Genomic DNA, 18,031 nt, shown 5'->3' on the forward strand with positions numbered 1-18,031 from the left:
CCCAAAGTGCTGGGGATACAGGCATGAGCCACCACCCAGCCCCCAGATGGTGACTTCTGTTCATCCGGTTAACATGCATTAAGTCCCTTCCCGTATCACCTGGGCTGGTCTATGCTGGTGAGCAGATCTCTGCCTTTCCTGGGTTCACAGTCACTTAAGGCAATGGGAACTTACTATGTAAACCTGCATTAGGATCAACTGAAATATTTCATCCGTGGCCTTTAAGGTGATTTAAAGCTGTAGAGCGGCTCATGGCACAGTTTCCTCAAAACCCACCCTGATGTATATGCAACAACCATTGTAATGTATTCATTGGCTTTGTCTAAGAGGCACTCTGATATTCACTGGCTTTGTCTAAGAGGCACTCTGATATTCACTGGCTTTGTCTAAGAGGCACTCCTCTGATATTCGTTGACTTGTGTACTTTTATGGTTTGAGTCACATACAGCCAATCCTGGAGAACGTTTTGAGGAAGAAAATGAAACAGGTATGTGGTGCTTGTACCCACAGTAGATGGTGCAAATGACTGAGTCCCACATTCTGGTTCTGAAGCAGCTTCCTTTTAGAATGAAATGAATGGAGTCTCCTGCCCCCACATAGTTCTTAACCTTGTGAATCAAACTGTGGGCCCTTGAAGAATTTAAAAAATTACACAGTAACAAAATAGTCATCCCCGCTGACTGTCTTGGCAAAGCCCTCCTTCTTGGTCTTTCTGCCAACAAACATTCAGCCCTCCAGCCTTCCTCCACACAGGCACCAGAGTAATTTACTTTAAAACAGAAATCTGACCATGTGACACCCTCCCCTGGTTAAACCCTTCACTCGCTCTTCCTCAGCCACGGTCCTGTCTGGAAGGGCCTTCCCAGCTGCACCTCCCTCTGCAGCCTTGTCGGCCATTCCTTAGGTCATACTTTGCACGAATCTAAAACCGAGCACTTGTGGATCCCAGTTTTTCCTGGGCGCTCTCAGAGCCTTTGGTTGGTTGTGCGGTCTGAGTGGAATTCCCAGCCCTGCTTGCTGGTAACTACTTTTGTCCTTTAACAATCAATGGCAGTGTTTTCTGAGAAGCTGTCCCCAGGTGCTTCCTCTTTCCTAGCATCTCTGACCAAATCAGTCCCTTCCCCAAGTGCTCCCACAGTACACACTGCACTTTTCGCTGCGTGCCAAGATACCTGCTTCAATTCCTCAGGACGTCCAGTTAGCACGGTGCTGCGCACATGCCACATCTGTGATACATGTTGGTCGGGCTGACTGAGGAGGCTGCTTTCTGTCACCATAGCACTTATAAGAAAGATTCATTTACACAACACTGCCCCACACTTTCCAGGATGTGTCTGATGCTAAGAGCAGGGGACCTCACTTCCCACTGTGACTGGGAAGGAACAGGAATGCAGATAAATGAGGCCTGGATAAAACTCCACCTCCTCATCTTGGCATGTCACCTTTTCTAATCTCACCTATTAGAGGTACTATTAATAAGTGGTAGACAAGTTGGCCAATTCTTTCCTTTCTTCTTTCTTCCTTTCCTCTTTTCTTTCTTTTCTCTTTTCTTTCAGATGGAGTCTCGCTCTGTCACCCAGAACCCAGGCTGGAGTGCAGTGGTGCGATCTCGGCTCACTGTAACCTCTACCTCACAGGTTCAAGTGATTCTCCTGCCTCAGCTTCCTGAGTAGCTGGGATTGCAGGCATGCACCAGTATGCCCGGCTAATTTTTGTATTTTTCATAGAGACAGGGTTTCACCATGTTGGCCAGGTCTTAAACTCCTGACCTCAAGTGATCTACCTGCCTCAGCCTCCCAGAGTGCTGGGATTACAGTGTGAGCCACCAGACCTGGCCCCAATTCTTTCTTGACCCCTCCTCTCTGTTAATTCTATACCATTGAACAACAGAACAAACAAGAAGAAAGGTGAAACAGGGCACTTGAGTCATTCTGGAGTTAAGAGGAAGTAGTAACCAGCCATATAGGAAATGGAATTCTATCCTTTAATCCTTCCTCTTTGGTGTTTTTCTAAGTGAAGTCAGCCATGTTCTTCCATTCCTTCATTTCAATTACTACGCTGCGTTAGAGAACAGCTTACAAAAACCAGCTCTTACCTGCCAGGTTCATCTCAGCATTCATCCGGTAGCTGTCCGCAGTCTGGGCCATGAATCGTGCTGTTGCCAAATGGTTGAGCATGATTTCACAGCTTTGGTCGTTTTTTTCCCACATGTCGGTTCCTTCAAAAGTGACAGCCTGACGCTCCATTAAGGTCACAAGGGGCATCAGCAGTGGGACTGATACATTGCTTGGGGGAACACACGTGGACTCTGAAGAATAAGGAGTAAGAGTTTTCCGTATCAGATGCTTTCCAAAGCTAAGCACAGAATGAGGTGACTAGTAGCCCTTGCCAGGTTAGGTCAGCTGTAGCCTTCTACAAGCAACGCTGTCATCTGATAAAAGCCCTGATGAGCCATCCACAGTGCTGCAGATACCTCAGGGCCTCATAACATGCCCTGCGTACTTGTACTCCACTCCCCAGTGAGGTGGCTCCGTGCTTGCTCTGCCCCATGCTCACCTCTTCCTTCATGCAGGATTTTGCTGAAGGGCTTCAGCTGTTTCTCATAGAGGATGGCAGTTTGGGTGTACTGGTGCCGCAGGGCAGTCCACATCTTTTCTAACCTTGTGATCTGGAAGAAAGACGTTACTGTTTTGGAAAAGGGTTTTTTTTTTTTTTTTTTTTTTTTAAGACGGGGTTTCGCTGCTGTTACCCAGACTGGAGTGCAATGGCATGATCTTGGCTCACCGCAACCTCCGCCTCCCAGGTTCAAGCAATTCTCCTGCCTCAGCCTCCCAAGTAGCTGGGACTACAGGCGCGCACCACCATGCCCAGCTAATTTTCATATTTTTAGTAGAGATGGGGTTTCACCTTGTTGACCAGGATGGTCTCGATCTCGACCTCGTGATCCACCCGCCTCGGCCTCCCAAAGTGCTGGGATTATAGGCATGAGCCACCACGCCCAGCCTGGAAAAGGTTCTTTTTAAAATTACCTTTTTGCATAATCCCAGTACTTTGGAAGGCCGAGGCGGGTGGATCACTTGAGGCCAGGAGTTTGAGACCATCCTGGACAACACGGTGACACCCCATCTCTACTCAAAATACAAAAATTAGCCAGGCATGGTGGCATGCACCTGTACTCCCAGCTACTCAAGAGGCTGAGGCAGGAGAATCGCTTGAACCCAGGAGGCAGAGGTTGCAGTAAGCCAAGATTGCACCACTGCACACCAGCCTGGGTGACAGAGCAAGACCCTGTCTCGAAATAAATAAACAAATAAAATTACCTTTTTGCTTAAATTTTAGAAAAGGTGAAAGATACTTATGGTAAAAATGTCAAAGTGGTTGAAAGCAGGGTAGAGAGAAAAAGTAACCCCCATCCGCCCCATCTGCATTGCTGTTAGTCCATCCCAGAGATGACTCTCAACTGCCTGTGCATGTGTGCTTCACATACAGCCTGGCCTGCTGGCCAGGCCACTGTCAAAATTCAAGGCAGTATTGGATGAGAGGAAATAAACATGATACAAAGTAAAACAGCTGAATGAAACATTGTAACTCCTATTATAATAGAAATCAGCGTATCATGAAAATATGGCAGAATTGATAAGTTGCTTATTTCAAATATTGATCCCAGAAGATTCTAGTATAGCTGAGGAGTTTTGAAACCTCTTGAAATATAACTGGAAGTGACCTCCCAAAAATTCCTATCTATACACACAACCCTTTTAAAGACACATATATATGCATATTATACTATGTAAACCACATCTATTCCTTGCCTCAGAAGCATTCAGTATAAGTACATACAGAACAGCCTTATTTTGTTAAACTTCTGAATAATATTCCACTGTATGGATAAGCTATAGTTTAACTAGTCTTTTACAGTTAAGAGTTTTATGCCTTTTTGAGACAGGGTCTCACTCTGTTGCCCAGGAAGAGGTGCAGTGGTGCAATCATGGCTCACTGCAGCCTCAACCTCCCAGGCTCAGTGATCCTCCCACCTCAGCCTCCTGAGTAGCTGGGACAACAGGCATGAGACACCATGCCTGCTACTCACTTCTTTTCTTCTGCAGATAACTCGGCCTCAGTTTTCTTCTGGAATAATTTAGTCAGTAGCAGCATATACCACTGACTAACTGTCCTAAGATAAATGGTCCCCAACTCATATCAGCAAGGCTGTGTTAAGTTTTCTATGTGAAACAAGGAAGGACATTAGTATTTATGGAATAAGAGTCAGCTTTGTGTCAAATATTTGAAGAATTTCATTTAATCTTCACAATGTCCTTTAAGGCAGGTATTTTGGCTTCGTTTTACAGATCAGAAAACAGAAGAGATTAGGTAAGTGCCCAAGGCTTCCCAGCTGGAATGTGGCAGAACTGAGATTCATTTACTTGGCCCTGAAGAGCTCCTGTATCCAAAAGGAAGGTGAGTAGGCTCAGCACCAGCAGATGTGCTGTGAAGAAAAGGCTGTGCTGGCCTTCCTCCTGCAGTGCACCATGTTGCTCTCCCTTCTGGAGACCCCTGCTCCCTACCCACTCCCTGAGGCATTGCCTTTCTGAAAGAAGCCTCTGGGTCTGGGCTAGGCCCATCTCATGGACGAACTCTCTCGATACTAGAAGCTGAGAAGAAAAGGTGGCACATGTGGCCATAGTGTAAAGGTTGGGTTGGATAGTGACATGCAAAGTGACGTGACTCTCCTTTTGGGCTTTCTCTGGGTATGCCACTTCCCTTCCAGGCCACTAAATGCTCCAGAGGACTGTGTCCTCTCACTGCTGATGTGCTCCAGAAAGAAAGGTATGACAGTGTCAGAAGGCAGGGAACCACCTACAAAGCATGGTAATGTGGTTGGGGACAAGTCCCTAACCGCTGAGTTTGATGTCATGGATGGCAACCATGCGATCCCACAAAACATCCCCTTTACCACTCTCAGGGGAAGCTCTGGGCTGGAAGGCTTTACCCACAGCCTGGCCTGTTGGTTCAGCTGTCAAAATTCTAGGCAGCTTTAGATGACATGAAATAAACATAATGCAAATTTAAATACCTGAATGAAAAATGTGATAGTAGAAATCAGTATATCATGAAAATCTGGCAGAATTTATCAGTTGCTTATTTCAAATACCAATCCTACAAAATTCCAAACTACCTGAAGACTTTTGAAAGCTTCTGAAATATAATTGGAATTGACCCCCCAAAAATCCCCGATGAAGGCACTACGTTGTTCAACCTTTTATTTTTAAGACCTTGCTTTAATGCAAGTAAATTCTATTCCAGCCACGATCTGACTTGCGGGACATGTGGCTGTGGCTGTCTTTCTCAGTGGCAATGATGGATTTTCAGTGAGCACCTGGCAGGACTTCAGAGATAATCTGTGGCTATGAAACAGCCACGCTGAGTGACCAGCAGCTTTGGTGTTACTAGCTGCGGGTTTTGCTGGCCGGACTGTAAACTCATACTCAAGTCCTCCAAGCACCCAGGGCTTGAGAGAACAGAAGTGGGAACGCTGATCCCGAGTGATAAAGGTGGCAGCATACTTTCCTCTATGAGGCCTGTTTGACTTTAATACAGGTTTTTATGTTTGACACTCATCCTAACAAACCCCTGGCACAGCCGATAAATGCAAATGCCCAATTTTAGAAACGGTAATTAGGGAGTTCTATCGCAGGTGGACCAGGAACCTGAACTTGTTATTAGGACAGTCTGTTTTAGATGACCTGAGATAAAATAGTCTAAGGATTCTCTGATAGAAGCTCCACAAATGTCTCATTTCCCAGTGATTATCCTAAACTGCCCACATGGTGACCCTCTCTCAAACACCACACTGTACCCAGATGTCTCATCCTAATTGATTCTCCGTGAATCCCTACTGTTCATGAGGCTAACACTTGCTACTGTACATCAAAGAGAAAGCATGGACTGTCAGAAATTATCTACTGCTTTTAAAAAATAGACCCTAGAGGTCGGGCATGGTGGTGCACGCCTGTAATCCCAACACTTTGGGAGGCCGAGGTGGGCAGATCATCTGAGGCCAGGAGTTCAAGACCAGCCTGGCTAACATGGCAAAACCCCATCTCTACCAAAAATACAAAAATTAGCCGGGTATGGTGGCCCATGCCTGTTATCACAGCTACTCAGGGGGCTAAGGCAGGAGAATAGTTTGAACTCGGGAGACAGCGGTTGCAATGAACCAAGATCACGCCACTTTACTCCAGCCTGGATAAGAGAGTGAGACTCCATTAAAAAAAAAAAAAAAAAATGGGAGGCTGAGATGGGTGGATCATTTGAAGTCAGGAGTTTGAGGCCAGCCTTGCCAACATGGTAAAACACTGTCCCTACTAAAAATACAAAGCGGGTGTGGTGGCACGTGTCTGTAGTTCCAACTACTCAGGAGGCTGAGGCAGGAAAATCACTTAAGCCTTGGAAGTGGAAGTTGCAGTGAGCTGAGATTGCAGAGATAGCCTAGGTGGCAGAGTGAGATCCTGTCTCAAAAAAGGAAAAAAAAGACCCTAAACACTTAGGACACTGCCCCCAACTGAAGCAGCTTTCACTAAGATTCAATTTACTTTTGAGATTGACTAATACAGTCTCATTTGCCAAGCACAGCATGCAGCTCTCTCTACAGACCATAAGCACACATAAAGTAATTGGAAATTTACCTGTGGCATTTCCAGGGCCTTCATGAGAGCTGAGAAGGAATAGAGGTCCCCCATGGAATCCTTCAGTTCCACCGCCACCTGGATGATCTTACTGAGAGTGGCTGCTCGCTCGTCCAAAGTGCTCGTGCAGCCCAGAATGTCCACTGCAATGCCCATGGCCATTGTGTTGTGTCTGAAAGCGAGATCAGCGGTCAGGTTCAGGGCCAATGGGGACTAGAAAAAAACTAAACCAAATCAGCCAAGAGCAGGGCTGTGTTTGTGCCACTTGCTGCTATTGCTCTGAAATGTGCCAGCAGCACAGTTTAGACGCCAGTCTCAACAGAGAACGCCCCTTAGCAGGCTGACTGCGGAGGGCCAAGCTGGGCCACAGAGGGTGCACTTTGCAGTCAGAAAGCAAGAAGCCCCCGGACAGGGCCACATTGAACCCTGGACCTGGGGGCACAAAGAGGGTGCTCCTGGGGCAAAGCTGCTCAGAAGTACATGTGGCTGCTAGTACACTGTACCATGAGAGGTCCATGGAGACAGCAGGTCCCCCAACACACTCTGAGAATCTCTCCTCGGGGAAGCCCAGGGCCACCTCCACTGAGCCCCTGGACTTGGGGATGAAAGGGACAGAGAAATGAGAGGATATGTTTTAGGCAGGACAATAACACAGTTATTAGAACAAAAGCTGGAAAGAAGAGATAAGAATGGTGTTCTGTAGCCTCACTCCAGAAGCCGGGAAATGAATGGAGAAGAGCATAAAGATGGAATAGTTGATGGGCTAGAATGTGCCTACAAGGCCAGACCCTAATAAAATTGAAATCTCATGTTCCCCAACAATCCTCCCTTTTCTCATCCTAAACTACATGGGTCAACCTCAGAGACCCAGAACAGGAAACGGTGATCTTTTCGCTGCATGACAATCGGTCTAATATGAATGGGGTCAGTCTGTGGCAGAAAGCATAGACCGTGACCCCCTGTCCTTCCCACTGTAAATCAGGACCCTGGAATTAACTGCTTTAGACCAGAATTGCCTCAGTTTCTTCTAGGCTGTGGTACAAGTGCTGGAGATGAAGCCCCAGTTTATAGCTATAGTTATTAAAACACAACATGCATTCGAACGCCAAGGCCACTCTGTCCTGAGTGTTCACAGCTTAGGGTGTTACTCCATGTGGTGTTCTCCCTGTTCCAGCTGTGCTGGTCTCCGTCTTGCTCTCCTTGAACAAAGGGCAGCAGGGATTCATCGAGTGCTTTACCATTACTCATCTCTCTAATGTTTGTTAAACAGCCAATGAGCTCTGCCTCCAAGTGTGTTTGCACATATATGCGTGTATGGGGCTCACTTGCAGTGTAAGCTTAGGCTGGTGCCTAACTGCTCTACCCCTCAGCTGCTTTATCTGTAAAACAGGAGCAAGGGTTGTGAGAAATAGAGACTGTGTTTGGGTGTAAAGATAATTAAAGTGAGCCAGGTGACATGGCTCACACCTGTAATCCCAGCACTTTGGGAGGCCAAGGCAGGCAGATTGCTTGAGCCCAGGAGTTCGAGACCAGCCTGGGCAACAAGGGCACAACCCCATCTCGACTAAAAATAACAAAAATTAGGCATGGTGGCACATGCCTGTAGTTCCAGCTACTCTAGTGGCTGAGGGATAAGAATCTCTTGAACCCTGGAGGTGGAGGTTGGAGTGAGCAGAGATTGCGCCGCTGCACTCCAGTCTGGAGGACAAGAGAGACTATTTTAAAAAAAAGTAATAATAATAATGATTAAAGTGCCTGGCACTGGCAGGTGCCTGATAAATAGCAGCTGTTACTACAGTGTGTCTGCACTTCTCTCCCTCTGTATCTTGGTCCATTGTGCCTCTTTGTCCATCTTTCCTCTTTTCTCCATTTATCTCCTCTTCCTGATTTATCTTTCTCAATGGATCCAATCATAGACCTAAAATATATTTTTATTATTTGTTGTATTGTTTTTGCGACAGGGTTTTGCTCTGCTGCCCAGGCTGAAGTGTAGTGGCGTGATCATGGCTCACTGCAGCTTTGACCTCCTGGCTCAAGGGATCCTCCTGCCTCAGCCTCCTAAGTAGCTGGAACCACAGGCATATGCCACCATGCCCAGCTAATTTTTCTATTTTTTGTAGAAATAGGGTTTTGCCACATTGCCCAGCTAGTCTCGAATTCCTGGGTTCAAGTGATCCACATGCCTTGGCCTCTCAAAGTGCTGGGATTACAGGCATGAGCCACCACACCTGGCTGTTATTTGGTATATTTTTGGAAGAGTTTTATTATCCATTTGCAAAATGTTAACATTGACAGAACATCTTAGATGTTGCCTTTAACTAACTATAAACTCACTTCCCATGCTGCATTCAACTGATTCTTTATTCAGTGTTTTCTCCCTGTATGTTTTAATGGCCCTCTAGTGTTATATCAATGGTTATCAGAATGGTTATATCCATTCACTCAACCAGCATTTGCCTGAAACCTGGATACACCCACTATGGGAAAACAACTCAGGCTGGCAAGTCTGCAGCAAAAGCTCCCGTAGTTGGCGAGGGGTGGCACTCATATGTCACATGAAGGACACTTCCAGCCTAGGATGCCTGGAATGGGTGAAGTGGTAAATTAAAGGGTGGTTTTGTATTTGATTGTCAAATGCAAGAAGGTGATGTCATGTGACACATCAGGACCTCTATAACCTTGGCCTTTATTGAATAAACAAATTGTAATTAATGAAACGACTCCCCCAGCTCTAAAAAGAAGATCTCACAGGTCGGCCTTGGACAAGAAACAAGTGAAGGAACAAGACCCCAGCCAAGAGGCAGTCAGGAGAAAAGAGAAATGAAGGGGAGAGTCAGAAAACAGCCAAGAGAGAAGCCCCAAACCTGTCACCCTTGTCCTGTCCCAGCACACCAAATGATACTGATAAAATAGGGCTAGATTCATTAGTCCTGGAACCTGGAGGGTTTCAGGCTGAAATGTCTCATGGGAGAAATGGCAAAGTATGGCGTCACAGCTCACCTCTGCTGATAGAATGGAAGATAGTGGAGCCGGGGGGCCAGGGCCCTGGGGCAGGAGGCAAAAAGGGGACACCCGAGAGAAGCTGGAACCTAGAAAAGTCTCATCAGGAAAAGCAGGGAAATTCAGAAGCAGAACCTAGACTTCCCCAAAGGCCTGAACAATGGGTGTTCCCGAACAAAGTCAGCAGGGGCAGGCACTTCTTCACCTCCGGCCTCCCTCCCACACGGCTTCAACTCAGCGTTCTGGGTATTTTCTATGGGATGTATCTATGGCTGTGAGGCCAAAACAGCAGCAGCATGGGAGTCGTTTTATCTGCTTTACGCCCACGGAAATGCCAAAGCAGCAACGCTCATGCCCCCACAGATGCTGTTTACCCTGAAAATAGTAAATTCTAACAAACGTCATCCCTCAATCACATCAGTCATATTTCAGGTGTCTGAGAGTGACGTGGCTGGTGGCTGCTGTAATAGCCAGTGCAGAACTCGTCTGTTACCACAGAAAGCTGCCCTGGACAGCCCTGGCAGTCATGGCAACTAGGACATGGGTGGGACAGACAGAAAACTTCACAAGATAGTCTTGCCCAAATCAATTTTTAAAAAATGTGTCAAAAAGGCCAGCTTTTGTGGCATTATGGATATCTAGTCTAGTGCTTCTTTTCTTAAAAACATACCTCACTGTTGGTGTTTTTCTAATTCCTAAACATTCCATTTCAATGGACACCCAGGGCCCTGGCTTTTCATAAGAGGGCAGGGATGGCTTGGAGGCCCTGGGTGAGTGCCGTCATCCCCTGACCTCTGACCCTATTTGTCCACCCCTCAAAGAAAACACTGTCTAGACCCTGCTCTTCCCAGCATTTCCCACAAACTCCTCATAATTCCTCAAGCAATCTTAATCCCCAAAGAGACAAAGGCGCAGCTCACTAGGCAGGGCTGTAGGGCTGTAGGGCAGGAGACCCAGGAGACCCCGCGGTGCTCTGGTCACCCCAGTCCCGCCCCAGGCTGCAGGATCTGTGACTCCTGCTCACACAGGCCAACTGGGTCACTGGCTTCAGACCATCTGTTCTCTCCATCCGACCCTCCAGGATCAGGGAGGGGAAGATGTTCTTTGTTCCTGAGTTGTGCTGTCTTCGTGTGCAACTCCAGGAATTCTCTGGCTCAGGCTTCTGGGAAGAGTCGCCACAGGCCATGCACCCTGAAGCGCTGCTGCCCTAGGGCTGGGCTGGTGCTGGGCCTCTCTCCGTTCTAAAACCTGCTGCTCTGATACCTGCAAGGAGCTGGGAGCATCAGAAGTGCAGAGAACGGCGCTGCTCACCTTTCAATTATGTCCAGGCGCAGCTGGTGTCCGTGAGGCAAGGTAATGAGTTCCAGGCCTGAGCTCACCCCCATGTTCCTTTTCATCTCTTCAGAGACTTCAAGTATCCTAGCAACCTGTCAAGAGCCAAAGTTGAAATATACTAGGTCAGGAAGTGGGCTTGCCTGATCACGAATTCAGCATATGAGAAGAAACACACTGAACCAGAATGGCGTGGACACACTTTCTGTGTTGCATTTCTTTATAAGCAGCAGCTGACAATACTGTTCTTATGTTTAGGGTGTTTTAATACACACAGTATAGTATAAAACTTAGGGGGAAAAGAAAGACTGGTGGGAGATGCCTACACTGCTCTGCAGATCTACAGATTTGTTAAGTGTTTCTGCCCAGCCAGAGAACAGTTCAGTTCTCTGAGCTTTTGTCTAACACAGGATCCTGCTGTGACGTTTTGCTGCCAACAGCAGGGCTGCATGTGTGCGGAGCTGGCTGATCCCCTGCAGTGGAAAAGCAGAATCTCATTCAAGTGCCTCTCTGCTGTGGGCTTTGCCATTCATGTTCTCACTTAACAGCCACAGCTGGCTGCTATTACCCTTAATTATGCTTCTCCTGGGCTCAGTAAATGCTCTATACGTCTGGAAGCTATTAAAAATGTGTACAGTGATTGGAAACCTGAGATCTCAAACACGCTTCTTTCTCCTGAGAGGCCTTTCTTAAAGAAAATCTTTGTCCCAGACGGCTCTCAACCCATCTCAATTCTAGTATGTAATTCTCAGTTTATTAGAATCAGGTATTAGTTATTACATTGTCATGGAGAAATGTTACAACGAGCCAGCGTGTCTCTAAAATGGGGCTAATAGGCCAGGCAGGGGGGCTTATGTCTGTTACACCAACGTTTTGGGAGGCTGAGGTAGGGTACTGCTTGAGGCCAGAAGTTTGAGACCAGCCGGGAAATATAGTGAGACCCCATCTTTACAAAAAATTAAAAATGAGCTATGCATGGTGATATGCGCCTGCAGTCCTAGCTACTTGGGAGGCTAAGACAGGAAGACCACTTGAGTACAGGAGTTTGAGGTTACAGTGAGCTATGATCATGCCACTGCACTTCAGCCTGGGTGACAGAGCAAGACAATGTCCCTAAAAACAAAACAAAAAAAAACTAAATGCAGTTAATGACACCTCACAGCATAATGATGTACTAAGAGTGGAACTAACATATGCAGCAAGTCCAGCCACCTAAACACACGGCAGGCACGGGATGGTTTCTTCCCTTGATCTCGTGCACTTGTCCTCAACCATAATTACTCTAGGCTATCAAAACACATCTGGTCATTTGGGTGTTATTACTAACCCTGCCCTGTAACTTCTGTGGTTCAACCCACTGTCAACCCTTAGGGGATGAGCCTATGGAATTAGTTCTCCAGTGGCAGACGCCAGAACGGGATGCAGTATTCCTATTGTGCTCCTACCTGTGCTCTCTGGGCCTCAGTTTCCCCTTTTCTAACTTAACTGCTAAGTTTGCCTTTCTCAAGGACTTTGCAAGGGATTCAGATAACTTTAGAACCCCCAAGAGCCCCTGAAAATAGAAGTTGTGAATCATCAGCCATGTGGAAAGGGGAAGAATTCTGGCCAGATCTTGGGAAAGAGATTTATACCTTGACCTTGGCAAGGTAGCCCAGACACATGCCATGCACACTTCCTCATCAGCTGCCCTCTGTCAGAGGTCCCAAACCCTGTACTTCTGAAGGGTGTCCCCCACACTCTGGGTGGCGAGACTGGAAGGCCTGTGACTAATTTAGTTTTGCTCTGGAAGACCTGGCAGACAGGCGGCGGTCCCTGCTCTCCAGCCTGTGTTTCTTCAGCATGTATATGGCATCCTTGGGTCACTTCACTGGAGATACACCTGCTTGCCTGAGGGCTGAGGGGGTCCCAAGCTCACACAACCGGGCCTGGATTAGGTTCCCTGACAAATGCCCAAGGCTGTACAGCTCACAGACACAGAGGAAGGATAAACAGGTCTAGAGCATTTACTGTGAGCCGACTCCTCAGGGCAGGGTGGCAGAGGCCCTCTAAATCTCAGCTGGCCTACTCTGCCGCATCTCTGGACTCTGCCCATTGCTCCTTCTCCCACTGCCTTGGAGGCTGCTGCACTGACCCAGGAGAGCCCCTATTGGGGCCCAGCCCAGCCCTCTCCCAGGCGCAAAGGCCCTTCTAAAACACCATGAGACTGCCTGGCTCACTCACTGGTTCTGTTGCCCTTGGCATAGAGGGGCAGATCTGTACTACACTCGACTGTAAAGTGCCTTGCAGGCAGGAACGTGGTATAAGCCCAGAAGTAGAGACTTAGAAATGTTGAAGGAAAGACCTGTGAAGCCCTCTCACACCGCACTCCTAACCTCATCTTCTTCCACTCAACGGAATGAATCTGCTGTAAACCAACCCTCTCGGTCGCTTTTGACAACTGATCCTCTGTGCATGTGCATTGCCTGCCGCCTGCAAGATGCTTTTGCCAAGGTGCCCAGGGCTTTTAATATATTATCTCATTTAGTCCTTGCCAACCACCTGTGTAGTTGGTATTCCTTACAGATAGGGAGAGAAGGGGAGGTGCTTCAGCTGATGTGGCAGAGGTGGGACTCAGGCTCAGGCAGAGGCCAAGCCCTTCACTACTGGACCTCGTTTCTAGCTACAGTCAAAGACCTTGTGCACGGGAGGAGAGGCTCAGTGGCTCCTAACCAGACCCTTGGGGGATAGGGAGATGGACACAGCTGGGCAGGGAGCCTGGAGGGCTCTTAGGACCACCCACTGTCCTGATGGTCTATCTGGGCATCTGCCCGCATGGCTGGGAACCAGCATGCGAGTCCCAGATGCTAGCCAGACGCTGCTCTCAGTTTCCGGGTGGCCCTGTCTGCACTGCCACTGCATTTGGGGTGGGAAACAACAGATCTTGTTGTATTTCCCTCTTAGAGTTGTTGATTGTGCCTCCTTGGAAGTCAGTGATTCCAGAAGAGAATATGGAAATGGTGGTAGACTCCAGAGACAGGGAAGGAGGAATTTTCAACACAGCCCGGCCCTGGGGCTGGGTGGGCAGAGTCCAGGCTGGCTCCTGCTCACTGCCTGAGCAGGAGCCCCTTGTCCAGCCCCTTGTCCAGGGGTGCCTGCAGGCAGACATGAGAGTGAGGCCCCACTAGGAGGACAAAACGCACCACAGCAAGCCAGGGCAGACTGTGTTCTTCAGTTGAGAACATCCCCAGGGTCTAGTTTCACGGCTACCAAAAGTACTGGGCGGGTCCCAGACCTCCTGCCAAGGGTGGGAATGTAGGCATCTCGCCTCTACCTAGATGATCATTAAGCCCTGCCCAGAGCCTCAGGAGGGATTCGTTCCCTTGAGAACTGGGCTGCTCTGTAAACCCAGGCCTATTTCTACAAGGAGCTTCCTCTGTGGAAAACCCGTGCAGGTTCACACCAGGCCAGAGTCTCCCTCCTGGCCCACTGACACGGTTCTGCTCTCAGATCCAGGGCCCAGAGTGCTTGACTGATTAGAACAGAAATGCTCACTCCTCTCACCTCCAAAACAGGTTAAGCTCGCTTATTTAAAGTGAGGTCCAATAACTCCGCAAACTGCGTGACCACCTGTGAGCACTGCCCAAGGCCATTCGGCCAAATGTGCAGCACAACCTTGTTCTTCCAATGCAGCTGGTTCCCTGGCTCTCCTCTCAGGGCCTGCCCAGCAGAAGTGCACCCTCAGCCCCACCTCCCAGTCCTGGGCAATGAGTTATTCTGGTTTCTGAGTCATCTCTCACATTCTGTGGTCAGCAAGGGCCTTGTGAGCCCTCCATCAATGCTGGCACTTCCTGCAGGAGTGCTCCAAGACTGGACTTCTTGTCATGATCCAACACATAGGGAGGAAAACCCAGTTCCTAAATAAGCTCTGACATTGGAAGCTAATTGACTTCACTGAGCTACGAATAAAAAAGGGCTTTGAATGCCCAGGAACCAGCCTCTTTATGTTGAGAAGGTGGACTGAGACCACCATTGCCTGAGATGGTGCCTGGTGTCTAGAATACAGTCAGCTCTCTTTATCCATGGCTTCTGCAGCAGTAGATTCAACCAACCAAGGATCAAAACTATTCAGAAAAAAAACTGCATCTGTATGAAACATGTAGACTTTTTCCTTGTCATTATTCTCTGAATGATACAGTGTAACAGCTATTTACGAAGCATATCTGTTGTGTTAGGTGTTATAAGTAATCTAGAGATGATCTGAAGTATACACGAGGGTTGCATAGGTTATGTGCAAATACTACTCCATTTTATATAAGGAATGGGAGCTTCCATGGATTTTGGTAGCCACTGGATGAGATTGCTTTTGGGAAGGAACAAAAGTCACTCACATCTAAAATAAATGTTTCCTATAAAAAATGGTGATGGGCTGGGAGCGGTAGCTCATGCCTATAATCCCAGCACTTTGAGAGGCTAAGGCAAGCAGATCACTTGAGCTCAGGAGTTCGAGACCGGCCTGAGCAACATGGCAAAATCCCATCTCTACAAAAAATACAAAAGTTAACCAGGTGTGGTGGCATGTGGCTGTGGTCCCAGCTACTCAGGAAGCTGAGGTGGGAGGATCACTTGAGCCTGGGAGACAAAGGCTGCCATGAGCTGTGAATGCACCTCTGCATTCCAGCCTAGGTGACAGTGAGACTTTGTCTCCAAAAAAAAAAAAAAAAAAAAAAAGCGACAATGTAAATATTTAATCATGTGGAAAGACAGTCATGTTGGTCAATGAAAGATTCAGGGTTTGGAATAGTGTGTATAGAGCAGTGCCATTTCTGTGGAGAAATGATAATGTTTTTGCATAAACCAAATTCTGACACCGGTAATCTCCAGGAAACTGCATGTGGTGTTTTCATCTGTGCAAGCCGGGGCTGACTGCCTTCTTCCGTTGAGAGCAGCCCTTGGGGCCCCGGACAGGGCCACCCGGAAGCTGAAATTAACGGATTTTATCTTTTAATCTGTATTTTAGATTTTTTCTAAACTGAAGAGGGATTATTTTAAAAATCAAGGTAGCTTTAAAGATGTTTATTTATACTAAAGACCACTTTAGTAATAAAATAAGTCTATCATGCATAAATATAATGTAATAAAAATAACTAAGGTCTGCTACTCCAGAAACGTTTTCATCTATAATCTACTCTCCTGTAGCTTTGGCTTTACCAGTTCTGACGGAGCTGAGGCCAAGGGGGAGTTTTTAAATAGCACCAGGTAGGAGGAGGAGGATTCTGTTGCAGCTGTTGACACCAGCAGGGGTGGGTGGGTGGGTAGACAGGGCAGCCCCACCCCCGGCAGCAGGCTGCCATCCCTCTGTCTGAGATGAATTTTATAAGCTTCCTGCTTGGGCAAAGGTTGCCCAGCTTGTGGTTCCCACCCATTAAATAAATCCCCATGCTGGTGTTACCTTCAGACCCTCCTATGGACAAAGCACCTAATGGGTGGGGCAGAGTGAGGCCAGATGGATCCCCTCCTTCCAAACTTTCCAAAGCCAGAACAACACCTGGACCCCCAGCTCTTACCTTGCAGTCCATGCTCAGTATGTGCTGGGCGATGATCTTGGGGTTACTGTTGGTGAACACTTCTTTTGCACGTTTCAGCATTGCTGTTTCCAGGGGCTTATTCTCAGGGGGAAGGAGCTTTGACTCAAAGTCATTGGGCCTGAAGGAGGAGACAGTCTCCAGGAGGGGTGTCACAAACTTGCCCTTGTCCCACTGCCCCTCCTCCATCTGAGTTGCCACAGGTTCCCAAGGTCTTTCCCTGTCATCACCATCAAGGATCAAGTAGTTGATGCCAGAGTTCCGGGGACCTGGCACCCCATTCTGCCTGGCTGTGAGCAGTTCTGTGCGGCTGCCCTGGGCACATAAGGGAAGCTTGGCTGCCCTGCTGCAGCCTGTGGCAAATGCTGGGTTCAGTTCACAGTAGTTGGCCTCTGAGTTGAGCCAGGCAGAAGGAGATGAGGGAGCCTTGAGGAGGGGTACCTTGCAGGGCTTAGGGGGTGGCTTAGGGCACAGCTGGCTGTCTGATCCCCTCAGTGCCTCCCCAGCCCTGGCGTCCGAGGAGACCCTCCGAACCACTGCTGGGCTCAGGGCTGGCTCGCTTCCTGTCCTGAACACGGGTGAGTTTGGGCAGGGGCTTGTGTCCACACCTGAGGACTGAGGTGGCAGCTTGCAGCCTGTGGGGGATAAGAAAAGGTCAGAAAAAGCTCATCTGTGTGGAGAATATAAAACAAACAAAACCAGAGTGGCAGCTCCCCAGCCCTCTGTTCATGCCCTCAGGTTTCAATTTTCATTTTCATTTCCAAAAGAAAATGCAGTGTGACTGCACCATGCCTAATCTCAGGGAGTCTACAGCATTGTGAGGGCTGGGCTGGGCTTGCCCCATCCCACACTCCTGCGTGTAATTCTAAATCCCGGGGACTACTGACACCTGGGCTACAAACGTTGTATGGTCATAGAAGGCTGGGACAGTCAGAATGAGGAAATCTATGAGCGTGGAAGCCATGAATAATGTAATCTTGCCCTAAGAAACAGGAGTCATTAGCCACGTAATGACTCCAAGGGAGAGCTGGAGACAGAGAAGGGAGAAGAGACAGGTAACCCATGTGGAAGTAGTTTACACAGGGGCGTTAGCAAAACCCCTTTGTGGTCCCAGGGAAAGTCAGTTATGAAAATAATGAAAAACAACCCCCGGTTCTACTAGTGTAACTGCTTAGGAGGTGTGCCCACACCCAAATCTTATCACGCTTCTGGCCTTGAATGGAGGATGGAGAGGAAGGGGAGTCGGCCTGGACAGTTCTGTCAAAAGGCCACCCGCCCAGGAAAAGGACTAAGGGAGTAGGCTTGTCATGAAGACCACGAGTTTTCAAATGGGCTTGAATCAGAAAACCTGGGTTCAAATGCTAGGTGATTCTAAAGAAGTTACTTAACCTACCTGTGCCTCAGTTTCATCAGCTGTGAAATGGCGATAATCACGCCCACCTTGAAGGCTTG

The 18,031-nt window shown here is 48.0% G+C and overlaps 1 protein-coding gene across 50 annotated transcripts in view; it reads right to left on the reverse strand.

Annotated features, from left to right (window-relative positions):
* Positions 1 to 18,031, reverse strand: part of BCAR3 (BCAR3 adaptor protein, NSP family member) — a 314,925-nt gene that overhangs the window by 2,924 nt on the left and 293,970 nt on the right. For all 50 annotated transcript variants that reach the window (XM_078332552.1, XM_078332534.1, XM_078332564.1 and 47 more), the window contains 5 exons: positions 16,562 to 17,214; positions 10,998 to 11,113; positions 6,687 to 6,858; positions 2,557 to 2,668; positions 2,096 to 2,308 (listed from right to left, as the gene is read on the reverse strand). In XM_078332552.1, the coding sequence (XP_078188678.1) occupies positions 2,096 to 2,308; positions 2,557 to 2,668; positions 6,687 to 6,858; positions 10,998 to 11,113; positions 16,562 to 17,214 (1,266 nt within the window). The remainder of the gene's footprint in view (positions 1 to 2,095; positions 2,309 to 2,556; positions 2,669 to 6,686; positions 6,859 to 10,997; positions 11,114 to 16,561; positions 17,215 to 18,031) is intronic.

This window comes from Callithrix jacchus, chromosome 7, assembly GCF_049354715.1.
Source record: "Callithrix jacchus isolate 240 chromosome 7, calJac240_pri, whole genome shotgun sequence".
Classification (NCBI taxonomy): Eukaryota; Metazoa; Chordata; class Mammalia; order Primates; family Cebidae; genus Callithrix; species Callithrix jacchus.